The sequence below is a fragment of the Opisthorchis viverrini genome (assembly GCF_000715545.1).
Source record: "Opisthorchis viverrini unplaced genomic scaffold opera_v5_228, whole genome shotgun sequence".
NCBI lineage: Eukaryota > Metazoa > Platyhelminthes > Trematoda > Opisthorchiida > Opisthorchiidae > Opisthorchis > Opisthorchis viverrini.
The window spans coordinates 222788-244229 of NW_008751882.1; the positions used below are offsets into that span (position 1 = coordinate 222788).

At 46.4% G+C, this 21442-nt stretch overlaps 3 protein-coding genes across 3 annotated transcripts in view; all 3 read left to right on the forward strand.

The window, feature by feature from the left end:
- Window positions 1-1863: 1863 nt before the first annotated feature.
- T265_08558 (hypothetical protein) lies at window positions 1864-3381 on the forward strand (the record flags this gene model as incomplete). The annotated part of the gene is made up of 1 exon (XM_009174403.1): window positions 1864-3381. One exon carries the CDS (start codon window positions 1864-1866, stop codon window positions 3379-3381), a length of 1518 nt encoding a protein of 505 aa, XP_009172667.1.
- A 5513-nt stretch (window positions 3382-8894) lies between these two features.
- T265_08559 (hypothetical protein) lies at window positions 8895-16651 on the forward strand (the record flags this gene model as incomplete). Its single annotated transcript, XM_009174404.1, has 3 exons — window positions 8895-9064; window positions 12312-12384; window positions 16247-16651. 3 exons carry the CDS (start codon window positions 8895-8897, stop codon window positions 16649-16651), a joined length of 648 nt encoding a protein of 215 aa, XP_009172668.1.
- Window positions 16652-16677: 26 nt separating this feature from the next.
- Window positions 16678-21442, forward strand: part of T265_08562 (hypothetical protein) — a gene marked incomplete at both ends in the record, with an annotated part of 19623 nt that continues 14858 nt past the window's right edge. Inside the window, one exon of the mRNA XM_009174407.1 lies at window positions 16678-16784. Coding sequence (XP_009172671.1) covers window positions 16678-16784 — 107 coding nt within the window. The remainder of the gene's footprint in view (window positions 16785-21442) is intronic.

A 21442-nucleotide genomic window follows, 5' to 3' on the forward strand; every position in this document is an offset into this window, starting at 1 on the left:
AACAAGAATGGGGAGAGTGGACATCCTTGTCTGGCACCACTTTTTGTAGGAAAGCTTTTGGAGAGCTCACCATACACCCTCACCCGCCCAGAAGTATGTGAATATAGAGATCGGATTATGTTCACAAACTTCTGGAGCAACCAGACTGCAGGCGCTTCAATCGTAAATGGAAGTTGTAGCCTGATAAACCAAGAAGCGACGGAAAGAACGGGTGAAAAATTTTACATTACGTATGCACAAGCTTCCTCTTATTCACTTCAAACCAGCTAAACGTAAATCCGGGAATAAGAGAATGGCGTCTGCAGGCCTGCGAAATCAATCAGCGCATTATTCTCAAACTACTTCGTTTTTTAAGTAGTGTGAATTATAGATAGCTTTCAATCAGAGCAAGGGGCAGCGCGTTGACAGCCGAAGATGCTCCTGAAGCCACAAAATCCAGTCCTATAAGCAGAACTTCGTCGCCATGTATTTGACGTGGATTAACGTCACAAGCTATGTTCGCTTGCTCCTAACACTGACTGTTTTAGAGCAAGTGATGAGCCTTTCTTCGTCAGTCACAGTGACATCGTTAGTGAGCCATGGTTCCGTAGTAGGTCAGTTTGTAGGCGCTGAACAGGGTTATGACTATTTAGATTTACATACTGTTAGTCAGGGATGGCCCCTGATTGTGAATGCTCGTTTCGATCAACTTTTCGACCCGGGTTGTGGTTAGTGGGAGATCAGGTAAGCTGCAAGCTTAGATTCTATGACTCGTGCTCAGTGGTTTTTTCAGCATTTGTTCCATTACTAAACTTACCAGTGAATCCACCCACCCTGTGACCGCCGTCCCTCGAATTCTCTGGATAAGTCAGTTTGATTCGCCAGTCGGATGAATGTATCCTTCTTTCAGGATCTCATCTGCTTCTTTTGTGCTCCCACGTTTGCCTCCTCCAAACTGAATCAAGGATCCCTTTTGTCTATTAATAGCCACCTTATGTTCATTAATCCGCCTAGAGTCTTGTTGCGATTACCTGAATTCCTTCACACGATAACGAACTTACGGTTCTGTCGACAACCAACATTCCCCAGTGCACTACAACCATTTATGTCATTTCCCAGCCGATCGAAAACCGCTTTCCAAACGCTTACCACTTCTATGTCCTCTATTCTATTCACGCTGGTATGCTTAGCTATTTCTACCGCCTGTGGCATCAGTCACTGTGATGTGAATCTTAGTCTCCGTCTCAGAATGTCCTGTGCTCAATATCTAGTGCATGTCTTACCATTGCCGAATCTTTGACTATTGCCTGATATTCACCTACATTTCTTGGTGGTTTGTTAGTGGATCGCTTATGCCCACCAATTCTGGTGTGCAATTCCCTGGCTGTCTGACCTCTATAGGCCTTCGTATAGCCGTTACATCTTATTTTTTGGACACAGTTCCTAGTCTTATCAACCGGAAGGCGATCCTTCAAATGCACCAACAACGTAAAGTGTTTCTCTTCTGGAATGCTATTTTAATGCTAGTCGTATTCAGTACCCATCTACTGACTTCAAGTGTCCCTATTTTGTATGGAATGACTGCTGTCCCGATCCACTCCTTGTTGGGCCTTGGTGTCGGCACCAATACCCGTCTTAATTGCCGCTCAATTAAGCCCACTAGGTCTCCGCTATCTTGAAGTCGCTTTTTTACCTCAAGTTGTGCTGCTCTTCGGTCGACTTCCTCTGTGCACAGTGCTCTCACTTTATTAAATATTGCTGAGAATACACTAGCATATGCTGCTCTTGGGTGTGCTGAGGAGTAGCTCAAAGTGCACCACTGTCAATTGGTTTCCGGGGAACAGTCGTTCCTAATTTCTCATTCATCTTTTTTGGCCAGATAACATGTCGAAAGGAAAAGTAGACAATACACTGTCTCGTCTGCTATGCTTCCGACAAAAATCAAAAGGCATTCAGTTGTATTCCAACTCACCCTGTCCAGTCCTAATCACGCGAAACACGCCTGTCCCCACGGTGACCACTAATCTCACATCGCTGCACAACTCGACCAGTCTGGAGGAAACGGCTATGGACAACCCAATGTTCTACACGACACAGCGTCTTTCTCCAGTATCCGATGGAACAGGCATGACAATGCCGAATCTCCTATATCAATCCATGTTTATCCATCCTCCGTGCAGTGCACCGACGCCAGTTCAGCTTGGAGAGTTGAAGAGACATGCGCTGGCGAACGGTGTGTATCGACCAACACACGCATTCGGAGATGAGTACGTGCGACAGCATTACGCGGCAGATTTGGTCAATCCCCGTCTCGTCGGAGAAGGGTTTGCTTCCGTCCAGCCGAATGGAATTGGCAATCTTGGTGGTCCAACACACAACGAAAGTCTGACCGGATCGGTGGTACTCACGAATGACTCGGCTAGTTTTACTGATGGTCTGGGAACCCCGTTTAATATTGGAAACCGTTTGATGCACCAACAGTGCCCATCACCACAGTTCAGTGGGCACCATACTGATGAATCACCGGGGAATTTCGTTGAGAGGCCAAAACAACCAGATCATGTGGAACTTGGTCCGCTACAAAGTGCTTTGCTCCATTCATCCCCGCAACAACAATTTGAGTTCAGCAAACCGCAGCTCGCTCCATCGCACAGTAACAATCGAATCCAGTTACGAACTGGATCTCCAGAAAGTTATGACTGTGGACAAACTGTTCGATCTGTGACCGTGAGGTCCGAAATGACGCCGCTGGTTGTACGATTCCCTTCTGGTGAGGCCGGCCTCCTGATATGTCCCGGAAATGCTGGCGAGGATAGTTTTGGCATCCGAAATCCGCCAAAGCCCATATTGGTCCGTAGGTCAACATCCAACTGTTCAGGTTTTGCGAACAGCAGACAGGCTCAAAGTCATCTAACAACGAGCACTCTGCTAACTACTGACAACGATTCGGAACAGGGTTACGTAGAACTAGTTCGCAAAGGTCTTATTCAACCTGTCAACCGGAGTCATCAAGACGAAAAAGAAATCACGGCAGTGCTCTTATCCCACAATCGGAATGGGGGAACAAAAGAAACCAAAGGCTCAGCTGAAGATACCGTTAAAATGAGACATTTGTTGCAAGATACCGAGGATTTACCAAAAAGCACCAAAGACTCAATCAGATCTATTGACCGGTCGAATTCGGAGACGGACAGCATTGGACTGTCGTTCAAATCTGAAACTCCCGGATATGTACTCCTACCTTCGCACCAAGTTTCAATCCGTCAACAAAAGATGATTAAAGACGATCCGGCCATTTCTGAAAGTTTCACAGCTTTTAAACCAGCCTTACCTTGTAAAGCACCCAACGGCATGATGAAGTCGTTCAACAAACCCCCGACAGCGGATTCTCACATGCTATGAACTAATCTGATCGCAACATACAACCCGTTTGTTCATATAGCCCAAAAGTTTGTGTAAAATTACATTTCACAATTATTGATGTTGGAGTCCTTTCCCTCCCATATATCACAAATCTCCCTGGCCCAGAATTTTCGCTGTAAGTTTTCTCATATCCTTTAATAATGGCACGCAAAAATTGACTTTTCGACTACTCTGACTCATTTATTCAAGTCAGTCAATAAGTATTATCAGCAGGCCTGCACACTCACCCGGGCCGGTTAGGACACTTACAAATCAACCTATCAGGGGCTGACGGTCATCTGCAGGACGAACAACCAATCATCGTCGAAGGTCACCGGGGCTGACGGTCATCTGCAGGACCGAACAACCAATCATCGTCGAAGGTCACCGTGGCGGTAATCGAGTGCTGCCTCGCTAACCACTGATTAACGCACAATCTGCGATCGATCGAGCCAGTGTGGAATCACAGCAGACTTGAGACCGCGGATGCCAGAAAGCGGATCTCAGTAGGCAGATTCATGCAGTACCGATGTAAGTAAAACAAACAAATCATCCCAACTCTAGGCCGATAAACTCACCAACTGTGCAACTCAAATTCAGTGCGCATAAGCTGAATGCGGCCGAAATCGAAAGTGAATTCGCCTGATCAACAGGGGGTTTTACATAAACAAACAAAGTGATTAGGTGTACAACTGGACGTCAATATGACAACGGGTTGTATGTAGTGAACGTCAGTGGAACAAATGGATCGAAGTAGGGGCAAAAGCAATTCAAATCTGAAGAAAGACTTATGAAGATCAAACTGTTAGTCCTGTTGCTACGCCTCGTGCCACAGCCCTGCCCCCTCTGCACACTGGCGTACAGAATACGTAAATTAGGTCGGGCTATGCCAGTAATTTTATCGTGATTACTTAAAAGGTTCCCACCGGTGAAAGAAAAAGCGCCTTCGAGTGCGAAATCGCTTGGCGTTTCATACAAACTAAGTGGTTTCACGCCATCAGACACGAAAGTGGAAACCTCATCTGTATAGTTTAAAAAAAGTTATCGCCCTCAGTGGTACTCCTCTGCTTTCCTGGACTCCTCTTGAATATTTAAAAACCGATCTTTTCCAGATAAGCCCCACCAAAAAACTAACCCCCGCCACCCAAAAAAAGATTAGAAAAACGAAGATATGAAATTTGTACTTGTATCTTTATTAAAGAGAGATGGACATGCCATTAATAATTTGCATGAAAAGGTCCGTTTTTCGGTACCCTTGCCTCACACAATTAGCTGTCCATTAAAGATCGGTGTGTGCCGCATTGGCGTTTATTCTGCATCTTGTAGACGTACCAAAGAGATTCGACGATTTGTGTGTGAACTCCAATCGTTGGACCCACAAAGCTTCCGATATGATTAACGGTTTCATGGGTATAATTCATGTCAATCATCGTTTCAATTCCTTGGTATGATGCCCAGACATCGGAAACGATTATTCAGCCGGGAGCGATACAGGCCTGGATTGTGCCCATCAAGGTGGCCGCAGTTCGATCTACCACTGCATACATGAACACCTCTTTAGTTTCCCGACAGATCCCTTTTCGAAGACCGATTTCTCGCCGACGCTGTCGGACATTACACCTCCATCTGTCAGAAATAGTTCAAAGTGTCATTTGGTGGCCATTGTTGCATAGACGTTGCTGATGGATCACTGCGTGGCTTTGCAAAAAACTTATAACCGTCTCCTTGTCATGAACGAGAGTTGAAAGCGTCAGAAAGTTTCTTTAAGGTTTTACGTCCGAACGGAGAATATTTTTGCACACAAGGAGCCTAGATGCGGATGGGGAATTGTTTTCATCAAAAAATAGGTCCAGGTTGTGTGCGTGCAGTAAATTGGAGCTGACAAAAGGTGGCGGGGCTTATCTGGAAAAGATCCTTAATAACGATAAGCATATATGAAAAAAAGATTTAATGATTTCCAAGTCGACCCACCATCAGATGCAAGGAAAGCGGTTTGAGCTAATTTGGCCAGGCGTTACTCGCATGTTTCATCAGTAGTATACTGCGTTTTCCAAGAAACTGGTAAGTTGAAAATCTGCACTAGTGGTGGCTTTTTCATTGAGATCAAATCAAGTGGAATTACTACTCATCTACCACACCCCAAAATTAAGGCGAGTCCGATTTGTGAATCAACAGCTCGGCAGCTTTCCAAGGACGTGTCTTTTTTAGAGTTTGACTGGAGTTTACAATCGCCTGTTTAACTTCATGGTTAATTCCAACCAGTCTTGTTGTTCTCCTGAGCTGTGACCCGTTTGCTACCAAATATCCAGTCTCTAGCGTGCTATAATATGGGAGAATTCGAAGAACGACTCTTGTTAACCCGATTGGTATCACCATTTGATTTCAAGTTCGACTTTAGATAGTTATTGGGGCCGTGAAAGTTTTATTCAGAGGGTGTGTCTGCGGGTGCTGAGCAGAATTTTCAAATTTTAACCGATATATTACATTAAAAAACAAAACCAGCGTATGCCGAATATCGGAAGACCTCAGTACATTTGTTTCATCCAGCACCAGCATTGGGGACATCATGAACCGTCATGGAGATTTGAACTTACTACTTCCCAGATAGTAGTAGGGCATTGTACGTGATGAGAATTCAACTGAGCTGCTACCCGGCCAGATCAGTTCGTTTCAGTTTTTTGAGCTCCTAAACCGTGCACCAAATTGCAGTGGTTTCATCAGGAAGGTCAGATTCCTGAAAGTAACTCCAGAATGCCCGGAACCTACTCAGACCCTAAAACTCAGACAGCCTGGATCAATGTCAAAGAGTGCCCTTTGAATATCGCGGGGCATTTGTAACGTTTGAACTCGCACGTACTTGCTTGTTCAGAATAAAGCTGTTGTGTACCCTGGTTGGTGAGTTGTTTTTCTGGCACCATGCGCTGAAGTGGGAACACCAGTCGAATACAGCAGGTTCTATCTGATGCAGCTTCAAAAACAGGGGAGGAAACCCGCGCGTTGGGGGTGAAGGCCCAATAGGTTCACACCGGTGTCCAATGGTTCTGTTTATCTGGTATGGTAGGGGTTAAGAGTTACACGGTGAAAGCATGTGATACACTCAGGATCGAATCCCTACCTATACCCCCCCCGTCATCGATGTGGAACCAAATTTACGTTGTCTTTGTCTAATTGTAGATTGTACACTAGGAACCCTGCGGATTTTGTGCATTAAGGAATACCGTCTTTCTCACTAGATAAGTCAAATATGGGTACTGTGGGGCGGAGCGATGGTCACCGAGGCAAACCTGAATTTCCGTCTGTGCTGAAAAGCTGAAATTATCGGCGGCATTCATATCTCATAGATCTGATAGGTCGCTTGATCGATGAAACGAAAGCCAGAAAACTATTTCAACATGAGCAAGTTCGGCTCGCGAACATTCGTACGAATATCACTTTTCACTTGCTTCGTGACAGCCAAACAACAAGAAATCTTTGTGAGCTTATTGTGCGCCTATGCGGCTATCCATTTCTCTCATTCCGAACTGCAGCAATCAATTTTCTCCAATTTGCACGGTGACTCCCCCCACTCCCCCACTTGTCCTCTCATTGCTATCACCCTGACTCTAAACGGAGGCACAGCAACACGCCACCGGAAATGGAAGGGGGGATGAACTTACCACGCTAGTCCTTGATGGTTCTGTTCTGAGAATGAGGCATCGTCGGGGAGCTGTTTCAGATTCGCTACATCTGCCCACCACCAATCATGCGATAGCACTTCTGCGGTCTGCCCACACAGGCTCACGCTACGCGCGCGTGACAACTGCGGTAACCGCCAAATAAGCAAACAGGCGTTCGGCGCTACCGATGTAAGGATGTATCAAACAAAGTTTGCTTTGGGATGCATTCATTCCGATTCCAAAGGTGGTAATCAAAATACATTGTGATTGAACAGTTACATCGAGCCCCAGTGACACCGTTCCGGGTCAGTCAGTTACCGAATCCCACAACCGAGCAACAAAACACGCTTCCGGAAGATAACCAACTCATTTGCCATAGTTTCTCGCAGGAAACACAAACTGCAGAGTCCGCGATAGTTCTTCCTTTAATCCAAAGAGTTTTGGAGAAGGTGTCCTTCGAAAATGGATTGTGATTATTCGGGAACTGGATCTGTTGTTCGCGTTTCACAGCACACAATATTGATTCGTGTTTTGGGGATATTGTCGTGCAAGTGAAGTTAATGTATTCTAAAGAGCCGTGAAACTCGATCAGCTGTTTCATTCTTGTCAGGACTCACCGGCTGTGCGCAACACCTGGACATGTGACCCTTGGTTAGGATTCAAACGCTGGACCATTCGGTCATGGGTGACCTACCAACGGGGTGGTTTACTCTCATTTTGGACGGAATATGGGATCGCTCAACCCTCATCAGCCAGGCGATTCATTTCACATGATCGCGCGATTACTAGCTCTTCGAATGACAACTGTTCAAACGCAAGGCCGAGGGAGCTTGTTAGATTTTTCTTTTCTGAGTATTTTACTTACACCCCAGTAGTAGCATGAGGTGGTACAATTTTTAGTAGAGGCTACGTCCTACGCTCAAGGTCACTCCACGCTAAAGAGCCGTGTCAGGACGAGCCCAGACATGGAAAAAGTAGATGTGCAGAGAGTTACTCATCCCCAATGTCACCATCGGTGCGACACGTTCGGAAAGCAGTTGCGTTGGCGGAGCCCATCAAACACGGTTTAGCAACATAGGACCAGCGTAGCGCGCCTGAAAGTGTTCACGACCGGGACACTACCATTGGCTGTACATAACGAACAAGTGAACGACCATAGTTGGCCATTTACTCATCCTATATATTTACGCAGAAGCTCTGTATGTTTTGTCCTGACAATACAGCCGTGTCCCGAGTTCTNTACAGCCTTGTTCCGAGTTCTCTGTCTTCTCCTTATCGTGTAGTCTGGCAGGCTCAGTGCAGGCGTAACCAATAGACGGCCACCCACGATACAACAAACCGAGAAGCACGTTACAGCCGTTTATTCCTCAATGGGACTCATCAGCAATTCGTCAGATGCTCAGTGCTGACAAATCCCAACAAGGATAAAACAGCGGTTCTCGTCTTTTTCAGTATTGATTGTCCGTTTACCGGCGCTCAGTATTCTCACAATGAAATTCAATTTTCGAAAACTGCGATGTGTCTCTGATGGACTAATGTAATCGAGCAATTGACTTCAGAGTACTAGTCCAAACTTTTGAGCCCTATTTAGGAGTCCTGGCGTCTCAGCGCTGCTGGGAAATTATTCCACTAAACTTTTCCGTCAGAGTTATGACTGCCTCAGTGGACAATGAAATTTGGTGAGCTGCAAAAATGTGAACGTAGAATAAGGTGATTTTTGGTTTGAGCACATTCGCAACAAAATGCAACATTTTGACTTCAAAAGCCGTATTCCTTTCGCAAAGGTTTTGCAGCTAAGAGCATTGTGTGGCTAAGGAGCCCCTGTTAATTCTCTACTAAGATCCGAAAAATAATTGTATGAACGAGACAACGGCGAGCACTGACAATATCAGCTTGTTGAGTAAAATCACTACAACAGGTATATATGCGAACAGGGGACTTATCGCTTTGCAGGTACAGGTTGATAAATCCCGTTGTGAGTCCGGATGCAGCCACACGTCGTCCTTGATATCCGTGAGTGAGGCGCCGTAAGTCCTGAGCGGCTCTGCCCCGAGTTGGGCGACGTGCGAAGCTCTGTTGAGCTGTATTGTGTTGCTGTGCTGTTATCCTGTGTGTCTGTCTAGGTTTGGGCAACCTGGCAGTATCCTAGCCCTCGTGCTTCCTCCGGGTGGCATGGCAGTTAGGCACCGGAAGGGCGCTACAGCTGAACACTATCCTGTATGTAGGGCCGTTTGTGTGTGTGTGTGTGTGTGTGTGTGTGTGTGTGTGTGTGTGTGTGTGTGTGTGTGTGTGTGTGTGTGTGTGTGTGTGTGTGTGTGTGTGTGTGTGTGTGTGTGTGTGTGTGTGTGTGTGTGTGTGTGTGTGTGTGTGTGTGTGTGTGTGTGTGTGTGTGTGTGTGTGTGTGTGTGTGTGTGTGTGTGTGTGTGTGTGTGTGTGTGTGTGTGTGTGTGTGTGTGTGTGTGTGTGTGTGTGTGTGTGTGTGTGTGTGTGTGTGTGTGTGTGTGTGTGTGTGTGTGTGTGTGTGTGTGTGTGTGTGTGTGTGTGTGTGTGTGTGTGTGTGTGTGTGTGTGTGTGTGTGTGTGTGTGTGTGTGTGTGTGTGTGTGTGTGTGTGTGTGTGTGTGTGTGTGTGTGTGTGTGTGTGTGTGTGTGTGTGTGTGTGTGTGTGTGTGTGTGTGTGTGTGTGTGTGTGTGTGTGTGTGTGTGTGTGTGGGCGTTAGCACATGACTTGTTGCTACCTTATCAGACGGTACAATCTATGTCAGATCAGTCACCCTTATGTGTCGTGATTTACATGTGTAGAGAAAGAAAGGCGAGTCTTGGGATCAAGGGCTTGACTGTGAGCTGTGTAGCCAAGTTACTCACGATTCTGTTGCGTGATTTGTGAGTGTAAGAAAAAAGACTGATCTCGCTATCAAGCGAGTGGCGGTGAGCTGTACAGTCATGTATGTGGCGAAAGGGTAGATACACTCCCCGTCAAACCATGTCACAGTGGGATTGAGGGTCTCTGTTCTCTCCACAAATCGGCGCACACCAGAGGACCGCTGTGGTGTGTTCGGACAACCGCAAACCCACAGTTGCACTAGGAAACCAGATGGAAACCTTTCGACACCTACTTCGATTTACTCCTCACTTTTTCCATAACTCCCCATAGTGAATAAAAGTAACCCGTAGGCAGAAACACTACAAACTAGACAAATTAGAATGGCTATATTGTTTTTCGCTTGAAAGTAAGTCCTAGAAAACGACCAGTAAATTTCGCGCTCAGGGTGAACTCGTAGGGCCATATGTCATTCACACTGGCGGACTTGTAATAGCTCCGTGGTAGCATGCCGTTGGGGTAAGAGTTTGACTAGAGCACCATGCAATATCCACTGTATTGTGCCTGCAAAGATGACTGAACACAGGAGCAGGTAGATGGGCAATCCGGCCTCAAGGCGAGTTCTGTTTAGTCGAAAACCCAATGCAGTTGCCATTTGTACGTCCAGGACGTTTCGGAGTGTGGTGATATTGCATACAGTATTGAGCGTACATTGAACTCGGTTCATCTTTGGTGGTCGTTCTTCGAACAGTGCTAGATTGATCATCAGACGGAAGATTGAGCAGGCATGTTGCCAGTGTTTCAAAACTACCATCGATCTGCATAAACTGACGTTTTGAGCATGACAGCATGCATCGGATAACGCATGGCTTAGTAGGTTGCCACCAATGATGAACTGTCCCGTTTTCGTTTTCTACAGGCTACCTCAAATGGTCATTGCGCGCAGGTTTATCAACAATGTTTGAGAATACCAATTGTTTTTGCGATGGAATAGAACTGACATTGATGGACAGACATTGTACAATTACGAGGATTTTTCGATCAGGCTGGCTGAGTGCCGATATATCTGACCACTGGCGTCACATTAGAGCAGGAGTCGGGGATGCCTCGGTTGCGATTCCACTCGGATGTCATCTGCCCTTCTCAAGCCGTTCATCAACGTCTTGCTCAGTCATTGCTACAACTGTGGGGACACTCGAGTCACTGGGCTAGACTTATCATAGTCTACGTTGGCTCTGAGGTAAACGCCGCTAACAAAAGACACCAACAAGGCACAGTCGGAGTGAACCGCACCATGGCTGCGTTGGTTGTATAGACTCGCTGGGCTGATGGGTGTTTTGATAGTGACGATGGTACGGACCAAAGTCTGTCTGTCCTGTTCCGCGTGCTCCCCCGCCTTGTTTAGTTTACAGCCCGGAAACCTGACCTGTTCTGACATGCATACATGAACGAATTTTTAGGAACACACGCTTCAGTGCTACCCTACTGTTGCGTCCAATGTCACGGTACTGAGCGGAATTGCACAATAGAGCACCCCCTCCAAAGCTAGCACTACAATTCATTGGTAACTTCGCATAGCAACTGTTCATGGGTTTCGTAAGCATGCCACATCTACGTTTACTAGACTAATCGATAAAATAAATTTAAGTTAATAAAAACACGAAATTTTTGCTGGCTTCGGAAGACCGTACGATATCAGAACGGATTTCAGGCTTTTTCTACTGAGCGGAAATTCGGCAAAAGACTGGATTCTCCCAGGAGCCACGTACGGTCTGATCTGGTGTATATCCAGCAAACTGGAGCTACAGCAAACGAAGTAGATCCGTTTTCGTCTAGACTGGACAACAGTCTAGTGATTTGCGATTCACAAAGAGCGGGAGAGTAGGTGACGTGCCTAAATCGGTACCATTTCTGTACGAATAGTCTTTTACATAAATGGGAGACCCCAAGTCACTGGTCTAACGGTCTTGTCAATATTTGAAGGATATAATTCTCCTAAGACCGTCAGTTTGTTCGTCCAGCTAAACAATCCAGTTGCAAACGTTTTATCATTAACTGAGATTGATGATGTCACCTCGACTAACCTCGGACAAACCAACCGCTACAACCTGAGCCTCCAATGAAAGGAAGGCCTTCGCTGCGGAGTTATTAGAAAACGCCAACTGAACAGCTACAGACTATTGGACAGGGAAGCAAAACTCTCATATGCACCTCGTTTACAAAACTGATATACATCTTCTCCGTGAATGCGTCTTCCTGAACTTTCCTGAATATTCATTGACTGTTACTCAAATGCAAGCAAATGCTACAAAGCGACTCCACAGATTCTGTAATAGATCTTACTTTTCAAGAGGCGCAAAGCAAATTCACAAGGAACTAGACTACTCGCATGCCTCCCCATCAGTAGTATCACCGTTACATCAGTATCATCGATTATATGTTCTTCCTTTTTCAGTCGACCCAGCACTTGGGCTTTTCTGGCTGGAAACCTCATCCTTTTCGAACACAAGTCCGGCCACTTTGGTAAAGTATGCAATCCAAGTAGTGTACGCGACGTGGTGACTCAAGCCCACGAACCACGATAGCAACAGCGGAACAGTCGATCGATGTCAGACTTAGCTTCACAATGCATGAGTCACCTCCGGCCATTGTCTTGCATGGTTGAGCGTCCCTGCATCGCGGCTCTCACAGTCATGTTCGCAGTTGCTAAGTTGCGTCAAACCTATCGAGATTCTCCCAATCGGTCAAAACCAAAGCAGGTACGGTGCGATCAACGAGGGTGTATTTTTTTCGAAAACGTGAGAAGCGATGTGACCGACATGGTCGAAACCCGTCAGCCCGAGGTAGCAGGATCGACCGGACTTTTTTCTCGTCGGGCCACGTGAACCAAGGCACGTCAAATGCAGGTAAAGCGTACCGGACTGGAAGGAGTGATCACGTACGCCTAAACTAACGATGGCTACCCACCGGTGGCATCCTATCACCTGGAATTGTCACAGACACACAAAAACAAGTAGACCGCTTGCTTAATGTTACTCCGGATCGATTGACTCAACAATGAGTCGTCATTTGAATCCCTGTATCTGCTGGATATTTGCCGTGACTGGGATTCGCGGCAGTTACTGGTGAACAAGCGTAATGTGATCATCGTCCCTGGGTGTATGGAGTAGGGTTGTGCGGCTGTAGAATTGTTTCTTTGTCGGATGTGGAAGGAATCAAGAGTAATTAGACGTAACCGTCTGGCGCGAAGCTGTATCGCTCTTCTCCAGATAATACACGGACGTGCACGTCAAGGCTACGAACTTAGCTTTGTAGAAGGAAATGACATACACGTTACTGCAATGACTCATTGTGTGGTGCACTTTTATGGTAACGCATAGAGAACCAGCTGACCAAGGTCACATTATGACGGGAGCAACGGTCCTCACTGGTCTTCGCGAGGATGTCTGAACCAAACATCATCCAGATTGTTGACTGATGGCTCTAAACAAGAGACATGGTAGCATGAGACATTGTCTTTGGATGGCGATCGATGACCTAGTCAAATTCAAGAGTTTACCTGTCCACTGGTCAAGCCCTCCCAACAAGCGGAGTCCCACCTTGTTCGGAGGGAGGATGAAACAGTATTAGTTTTCTTGCCTTCCAACGTAATATACTTACGGTTTTTAACCATGCTAGCTGATATGCCTCAAGTTTAACTTCCTCCAGTAAGTGAATGCAAAACAAGCACAGGTTACTATTGGCATTCATTTCAAACTGGTTAAATTTTATGCCAGTTTATTTCTCGTCTAAATCTGTCCAAATGAAGCGAAGGTGAATCTCCATTGAGCACGTGGATGCAACGGGCTCTATCTCAAGTAGTTATACCGTCCGTCACATGTTCCGAATTTTTGAAATGAAACGCTAAATGGACACGGATAATCGGTCTTTCAATGCTTCACAAACGAACTCGGCTACTGAATCGTTTTCAGCTGTTGGCTGGCCGTCCATTGGTCACGCCGGAACTGGGCCAGCCGGAGTGCGCGATAAGGGGAAAACAGGGAACCCGGGACAAGACTGTATTGCCTGGACAAATATACGGAGCTTCCGCACACATGTATAGGATGACTAAATGCCCAATCACAGTCGTCCTGTTCGCCCAGTGGCGACGTTCAAGACGTGAACAACTTCACACCCACTCCACCGGTCGCGTGCTGCTAAGCCGTGTTTGGTGTGCCCCTGCTATCCGGACCGTGTGGTAGCGTTGGTGACCTTGGGATACGCAGTCCTCTGCACGTGTACTCTTCGTGTCTGGATGCTTCCTCACGTCAGCATGACGAGTAAATTGACTTCCGATGGATAGAGGAATACGTCCTTGATATCGAAGCGTGGATAACACGAGGCCGTTCCGTCTAAGAACAAAGCTCCTCGGATCATCAATATCAGCAGCAGGGGACCAAAGAGGACATCCACAGATGAAGTTGTGAGCGTTAATTGGCTCAGATGTGCTGCCTAGCTGTTGATCTGTTCGCCGAGCTTAGTAGTTGGATTGCAAACGTTTCATCACCAACAACCAAGACCTCTATTCCTATGCGATCAGTTTTTTCATCCTGCGATTTATTTGGTTCTGGATCTTTTCCGGATAAGCCCCGCCACTATGCAAAAAGTGCATGTGCGAAAAGCTAAGCCCCACCCCACTTTTGCCAGCTCCAATTTAATGTACGCGCACAACCTTGACCTATCTTTGATGTAAACAATTCCTTATCCGCGTCTAGGCTCATTTTGTGCAAAAATTTTCTCCGTTCGGACGTAAATGAACTTTCTGACGCTTTCTACTCCCGTTCACGACAAGGAGACGGCAATACGTTTTTCGCAAAGCCACGGAGTGATGCATCAACAACGTTTATGCAACAATGGCCACCAAATGACACTTTCAACTGTTTCTGTAATGCCCGACAGTATCGGCAAGAAATCGGCCTTCGGAAGGGAACTTGGTTGGAGCGGTCCAGGATGGAGTTTAGGACAGTAATTCTATTAATTTATTGCTGGTCCAAAAATTTGGCAAAAATCAAATTCTGCTCAGAGGAATTATCCATTATCCATACGACCGCTGTTGATTGAAAGAATTTTCTTCGCGAAGTTTGCGCCTGGCAACTTTTGCAGACTCCAACCGTTATCGGTGGTCCAGGTCTACACGTCGAGATCGATGAAACGCTAATATCTCGCCGTAAAAACCACGCACGGCACGTCCACAAGATACGGACTAAATGCCAATGCGGCACACATCGATCTTTAGTGGGAAGCTACTTGTGTGAGTTCGTTTGAAGGCAAAGGTACCGAAAAACGGACCTCTACATGCAAATTACCAATAGCATGTCCCAATTCCACCCTTTTCAATAAAAACTAAAAGTGCAAATTTCATATCCTCTTTTATCTAACCTTTTTTGGATGCTGGGGGTTAATTTTTTGGCGGGGCTTGTCTGGAAAAGATCCAATAAGTTCAGTAGATATTCTCCTTTGCACAGTACTGACCACAGTACACTTAGCCCTCTGACCATGCCACTAGAGATTAACCGGATAACCTTTTTAGTCGGTCAGTTCAGCCATCACTTTAGGGAACTCTCCGTTTCATAAACATATATTTTGACCAGTTTTAACCCTGCTGGCTAAGAAGCAGCCCCGGATGCTTGGGTACAGGCGCTTTAATTGACCAAATCGTCTTCGCGTGGTAATCGAAGTGATTCTCCCCTCTCCACTATCCTGATAAAACTTTCATCCTCACATCAGCGTTTTTCTTCTCACCCAGTCGTGGTGTAGTTCTCATTTTCGAGTGGTAAACAACCGGGTTTGCGCCAATAGGGCTGGCTGGGTGCTTTCCTCGGCTAATCGCGTATTAGGCTGCGCGCTACCGAGTGACGCGCATCTCACCGTAAGCAGAGCTGGCAGCAGTCTGAGGGCCTAGACAACAAAAAAAAACGCAAAAAAAGGAGTACATTGTGGTGACTCAGCCGTCCTAGCTGGACTTGGTTACTAAAGCACATCACGGCGATCACGTTTGGTATGTCCGAAACGTTTAAGCCCTCCAAATTCTGCAGTCAGCAAAGCCTGTAACTAAGTTGGTGAGCTAGTTACTATGCTCCCGTAGTATCGCAACCTTTAGAAAAAAGTTTTGCAGCCATTTGCAAACTTGAGAAACTACGACTGTCTAGTTGATCGAACCGCCGATGAGATCAAACTGTGTCATGGGTACGATAGCCGTCGAAACACTGCAATAGAAACACGATTTGTGTCGGTAGTTTTCAAGTTTCAAAAAATGTGGTACATGCCCCCGGATGAAACATTGGTGTACCGGTTTTGAATGATGTTGGAAGTCAAAAACGAGGCAATGCAGCGTTTGTTCTTGTGTCGCAGAATTTTCTGGATTTATATGAGCTTTTCCTGATTGTTGTGGACTTCGCCACATTAGCCCAAAATGGTGATCCCCCTCTGTACAAGCCAGTAGTTGCTGTGCCACTAACGGTACCAAAAATCGATGAATATTATCGGAAGACTAATAAATATCGAGTTCATGCTCGGATATGCACTGCTGATGAGCTCGAGTTCAGTGCTTCCCCCCTTTGGTGTGGATTCACCAGAATAATTGCGCTAGGACACGAGGACGACTTTTTAAACAAGAGTGATGTGAATGTGAACAGTACATTTCCCGCAAACCCCAAAACAGATATCAAAAAGTTGTCCAGCGGGTTTCAAACGTCTGTGGCCCTACCCGACCGGGAAGTCTTGACAAGCGGATGGTCAATCGATCGTCAAAACTAGGACAGTTACTGGGTCGTCATTCGATGATGAGTCTTAACTGTCTTCAAAATCCTGACCGGGGTTCGAACTCACAACGCCGAGGGAAGGAAATTAACACTGCGAATGGTTTGCACTCAGCTGATGAGGAGTGCAGGTAGGTTTGCAACCGCTTGACGCAGAGTGAATTGACTGATTGGGTAAGCCTATTTGCTCAGTCGATCGTCCTCCAATTGACCAATAATCGATTACCTTCAAAACGATTTGTCTAGACTTGGATAAACCCAAAAACGTGGATTAGTAGTATCATGTGAAATTCAGTGATGTGCTCAAAACTCTGGATTCAAACATACGGAAGGAAGATCGAGCGGGTCCTGAAGTAAGAAGTGCTATGAACTGATTTTTGTGTGAGGTCATAGGAGACCATTTAAGTGCGACGAACTTTTACTATATGCAAGCTAGTGGTGACAATATCAACAAAGTCAACTCTGTCTGGAGTAAAGCAGTCGGCACATCATACAGACTAGTGCCGTAACAAGCAACAACAGTGATTGATGTCATTTGCCTGAGGACATTTTGAGGTGTGAGCTCTGCTGATCATTTCCGAACGACCTGGATATCTGGCGGTCGTTTGTGTTAGCTAGTCCTAAGTACTTCGTAAGAGTGTGACAAAGAATGAGGTTGAATCTCATTAAAACACGGACGGAGAGGCGGTTTGGAATAAACATCATCATCTCTCCTTTGTGGACAAAACAGCAATGGTTCCAGAAATACGCCGCTTCTGGTGCACACACAAGTCATGATAGCTGTGCATCAAACAGCAGACAAAAAGGCGTCAACAATTCTGGCCTTTTTTCTTTCGGAAAAACGTTGTGCATTCTGTCTGATTAGGTCCCGGTTGTGCGACAGATATGACCAGGCCAGACGACATCACCTTTGCATGCGGGAAGTTGAGCCTGAACGTGTGCATCTGTTTATTCAACCAGTGGCGCAATCAGTCCCGACACCGATGGGGCAACGGGCCACAATGCACCACCACCACACGCAGTTGAGAGTCCAATAACCGCTGTCTCAGCGGTGCGCACGCTGCGGAGCATGAAGACAATTGATCGATATGATCGATATCTTGGGAATCAGGCGCAGTGTGGTTGATGTGGGGGGGGGGTGGTTTATGCGTATTGGGGCATGTTGAGCGGACGTGCTGGGCGTAAAAATAAACATTTCAGACGCCAAGCTCTTGCATGGCGTGTGGCATGTGTTAGTTTGCTTGGAATTCCGCTCCCTCGTTTTAATAGTAAGGAAAGGAAAAACTGGCGAATTAGTTAGCCTCTCAGTCAAAGCTTCATGAAGATGGCCCGTTTTCGGAGTTCCAAAACGGACCGAGTGGTTGGGTTCCAACCAAAGTTGGCAGCTGCTGCTCGACAGGGCATCATCTCGTCCAAGCAGACTGTCACTACTCGTCGCGAGTAGTATGATGTGGGGGGCAAGATAGGTCTGAACAATTTTTAGTACCCAGTGTGTTCATGTTCCAGACGAACTCTGGCGGCTGGATGGCATTTAAAGTAGCATTTGCCGATCAGCTGTTGTCAAACCACTGGACGCCTGGAATCTCACTAGAATATGTCGGATGCTGGTCAAGCTTGTGGTCAGCTGATTTTCGGTTCTACTCAACATCGTGTATGACTTTGTCCAAGAAGCTGCTCTTCGGTATTACAAACCCATAATTCAGGACTTCCTAGTGCACTATATCCCCCCAAGCAAGGCCAACCCCCTACCTACGACTACATTTAACGGAGAGTCATCACCCATCCCGTGAGTTACGGCGAAAATGGTGGACTAAGTATTCTCATGTGCCTGACTAACTGTATCACCGGCGGCTTCGTTTCCCAACATGGCCTTTATCTGCACGACACGACATCATATCCAGCTCGGTTCCCCGAACCCTTGGATTTTGAATAAACTTCTATCCACTGTCTGACCACAGGACAGTCAGCGTTTTCAAAGAAAGATAGACACCTCTCTGTTTAGATTCTTCTGATGAGGTTTCAGTTTCCCAGTTCTGGCTATTTCACCCGGTTGGCTGGGAATTTATAAGACCTACTCAGTGTTTGACAATCCGGAATGTTCAGTTCAGCAACTCTAAGCTGTTTGACAATGCTGACCTCAGTTGTAGAATACACAGAAATCAGTTCCGCAGTTGCAAGTTGTACGAACTACCTCGAGGAATCTTCCGACTATATACAAACTGTGATATAATTTGTCAAGAAACCATTTATTTATGTTATTGTCCTTCCTGAGGTAAATCTGACCGAAATGTGGCTACTCATCTCTCCAGAGACCACGCGGAATTGGTCTTTTCCAAGAGATGGGCTCTTTTACTTTTACGAACTCGAAGACTGGACCAAATTTGCTTGAATGGAAGACCTCCTGAAAGGACCGACTCAATACGGCGTCTTCTGAGCACCATCTCCCAAGACCAGCATCCTCTTCAATAGGAAGCGCACTTACACTCCTGCACATCCGCACGCACGCACGCACGCGTGCCCCGTCTCAGCTCGATGATTACTCATACCTTCACACCGTTCAGTGCAGTTTCTCCCGCTAGTTGTACGGTTTGGTGTGTGGAATGAAACGCGTTCTGGCATTGTTTTTCTAGGAACCAGATTTCAGGTGTGCGGATGGAGTGGATTAACCCATGTCTGGAAGCCGACATTGATTTTAATCGCGAGGAGACTTTGGTCTACAAGATTGTGTTTAATCAAGTCCCGTTTTCCGGCAGTTCAACCTGGGACTGCCCACTAGCCAACTTGCGTGCTTTTTTCTCCCGGTTGCCCGTGTATTATCGGGCTGTTTTTCCGGCGACACTCACCAGTCTGTCGCGTGTATTTCCCCCCAAAACGTGCCTACGGTAACTGCAGGCACGATTGTTCCTCGGCTATCATAGTCTACCTGCTCAATACCGCCTCTCTCCGGGACCGGTCGTTTATTATCATTTATTTTTGAAGAGCATGGTCACAAACATAAAAAGTGAGTGCAAGCGATGAATGCGAAAGAGTAACAGGAGAATATGGGAGAAGAGAGAAACGTCTCATTCGAAATCCTGCCAAGGACAGTGCCAGTCTGATGAGGTGAATCCCAAAGTATGTAAAGATTTTGGTATGGGAACACGCGTCTAAGGACCAACAACCAAAGAAAGGACAAACAATGGTGAATGCTCTTCAAGGCGCATGAACTCACTACTCACATTGTCGCCACAGAAATTCTTGTGGACGGTTTTTGTTGACGACCTCATAGAGTACGGGCCTGAAGGGGAAGGAACCCTAAGCAGATAAAAAAGGCGATACTCGTTTCCGGTGGCTTATATCCTCAATCGGACATGGTGATGACATGACGCATACGTTGCCCGAAGAGTTCATTCTTAGTAATCTATGGATGAAGTACCGGCCAGTTAAAATCAGACTGATTCTGCACACCCACGCGGAAAAACTGACGCACACGGCAGATCAGGTGCACGAGTGCTCAACTGTCGATGCCGCCGTAGCGCTAGTCTGTAACTGCAGTAAAACATCAATGTGATTCTTTAAGTTGACAGCACACGCGTACAACTGCTGCGTGTAATGCGCTTTGAGCACTTGGCGTGACCAGTGTCCAGCTCGAGAATTCGCCTCTGATCGTTCAATCACTCATGCTTCTGATTCCTATTGGATGCGCCACTGTCTGTTGCGTTCAATAAAACCACTTGTGAGAACTTGTGGCGAACCGAATCCTATTGACAAGCTATCCGAGTATCACACGCTATTTAATGTACTGCACATTGACGCAGATCGATACTCAGCATTATCCGAATACTTTATCACCGCCTGAATTGGTACAAAGGACCAGTAGGAGTATCCGTGTCAGGGAGTCCTTTTTTTAAGCGAAATACAGATTCCAATTATCCAACCTGCTATTTTTTGTCTACTGTTGTTCGATTTCCGCTATTCACCCATCAGTTGCTCGTGGCCGCACGGTCGAGTCCCCGACGGCTACTCGGTCAAGGTTCGAACCCACCCGGGGATTCATGAACGTTGATGATTCACAATAAGAATGAAACAACCGCATCGGGTTTCACCACTTTTCAGCATTATATATACAGAGTGAAACCTCGATTGCGAACTGTTTCATCTAAACGTTTTTAAAGACAGGTCGCTCGCATATTCGGCACAGAACGCGGAACGTTTGGTCATCCTTGGCTAATATCTATCAACAGAATTTACCGCCATTGTGCATCAGTATGTCAGCAAGGGTCAGACTCCGATTTGTCGCGTTTTTTGTAGGACACTGTTGTCCGGACATAGATGATAATGGATTACTTGGCTCTCATCACCGCCGACAGCATGATGTCAGCGTTCCACACTGATGCTTCGCTGCCGTACAAGCATGATTTATTTGAAAGCCTTATTGTAAAGAAAAAAATAAATGCGGATGGGGGAATTAGTGCTAGCTTACTACAAGCATTCCGAGGTGCCCACACCCCCAGGCATTCATTCAGGCAATCTGGACAGAAATTGACAACAAGAACGCCACTGACATCGGTTGGCAGCCATATCTTATAGTGTCTCCAACCAGACACCGTGTGGATCACGAGGTCCCCATCCTGGAAGGCGAGTAGCACCAACAGCACCCAGAAGTTTCGTGATTCCTTCAATACCTCTCTGCCAGAGCAAAGGTTGGCCACCACACTGTTTACGCCACTCCGAATTGGGCATGGAAAACAGTACTCTCTTCCGCAAACGATGGTTCGGCATACGTAACACATGTCCCAACCAACGCAGC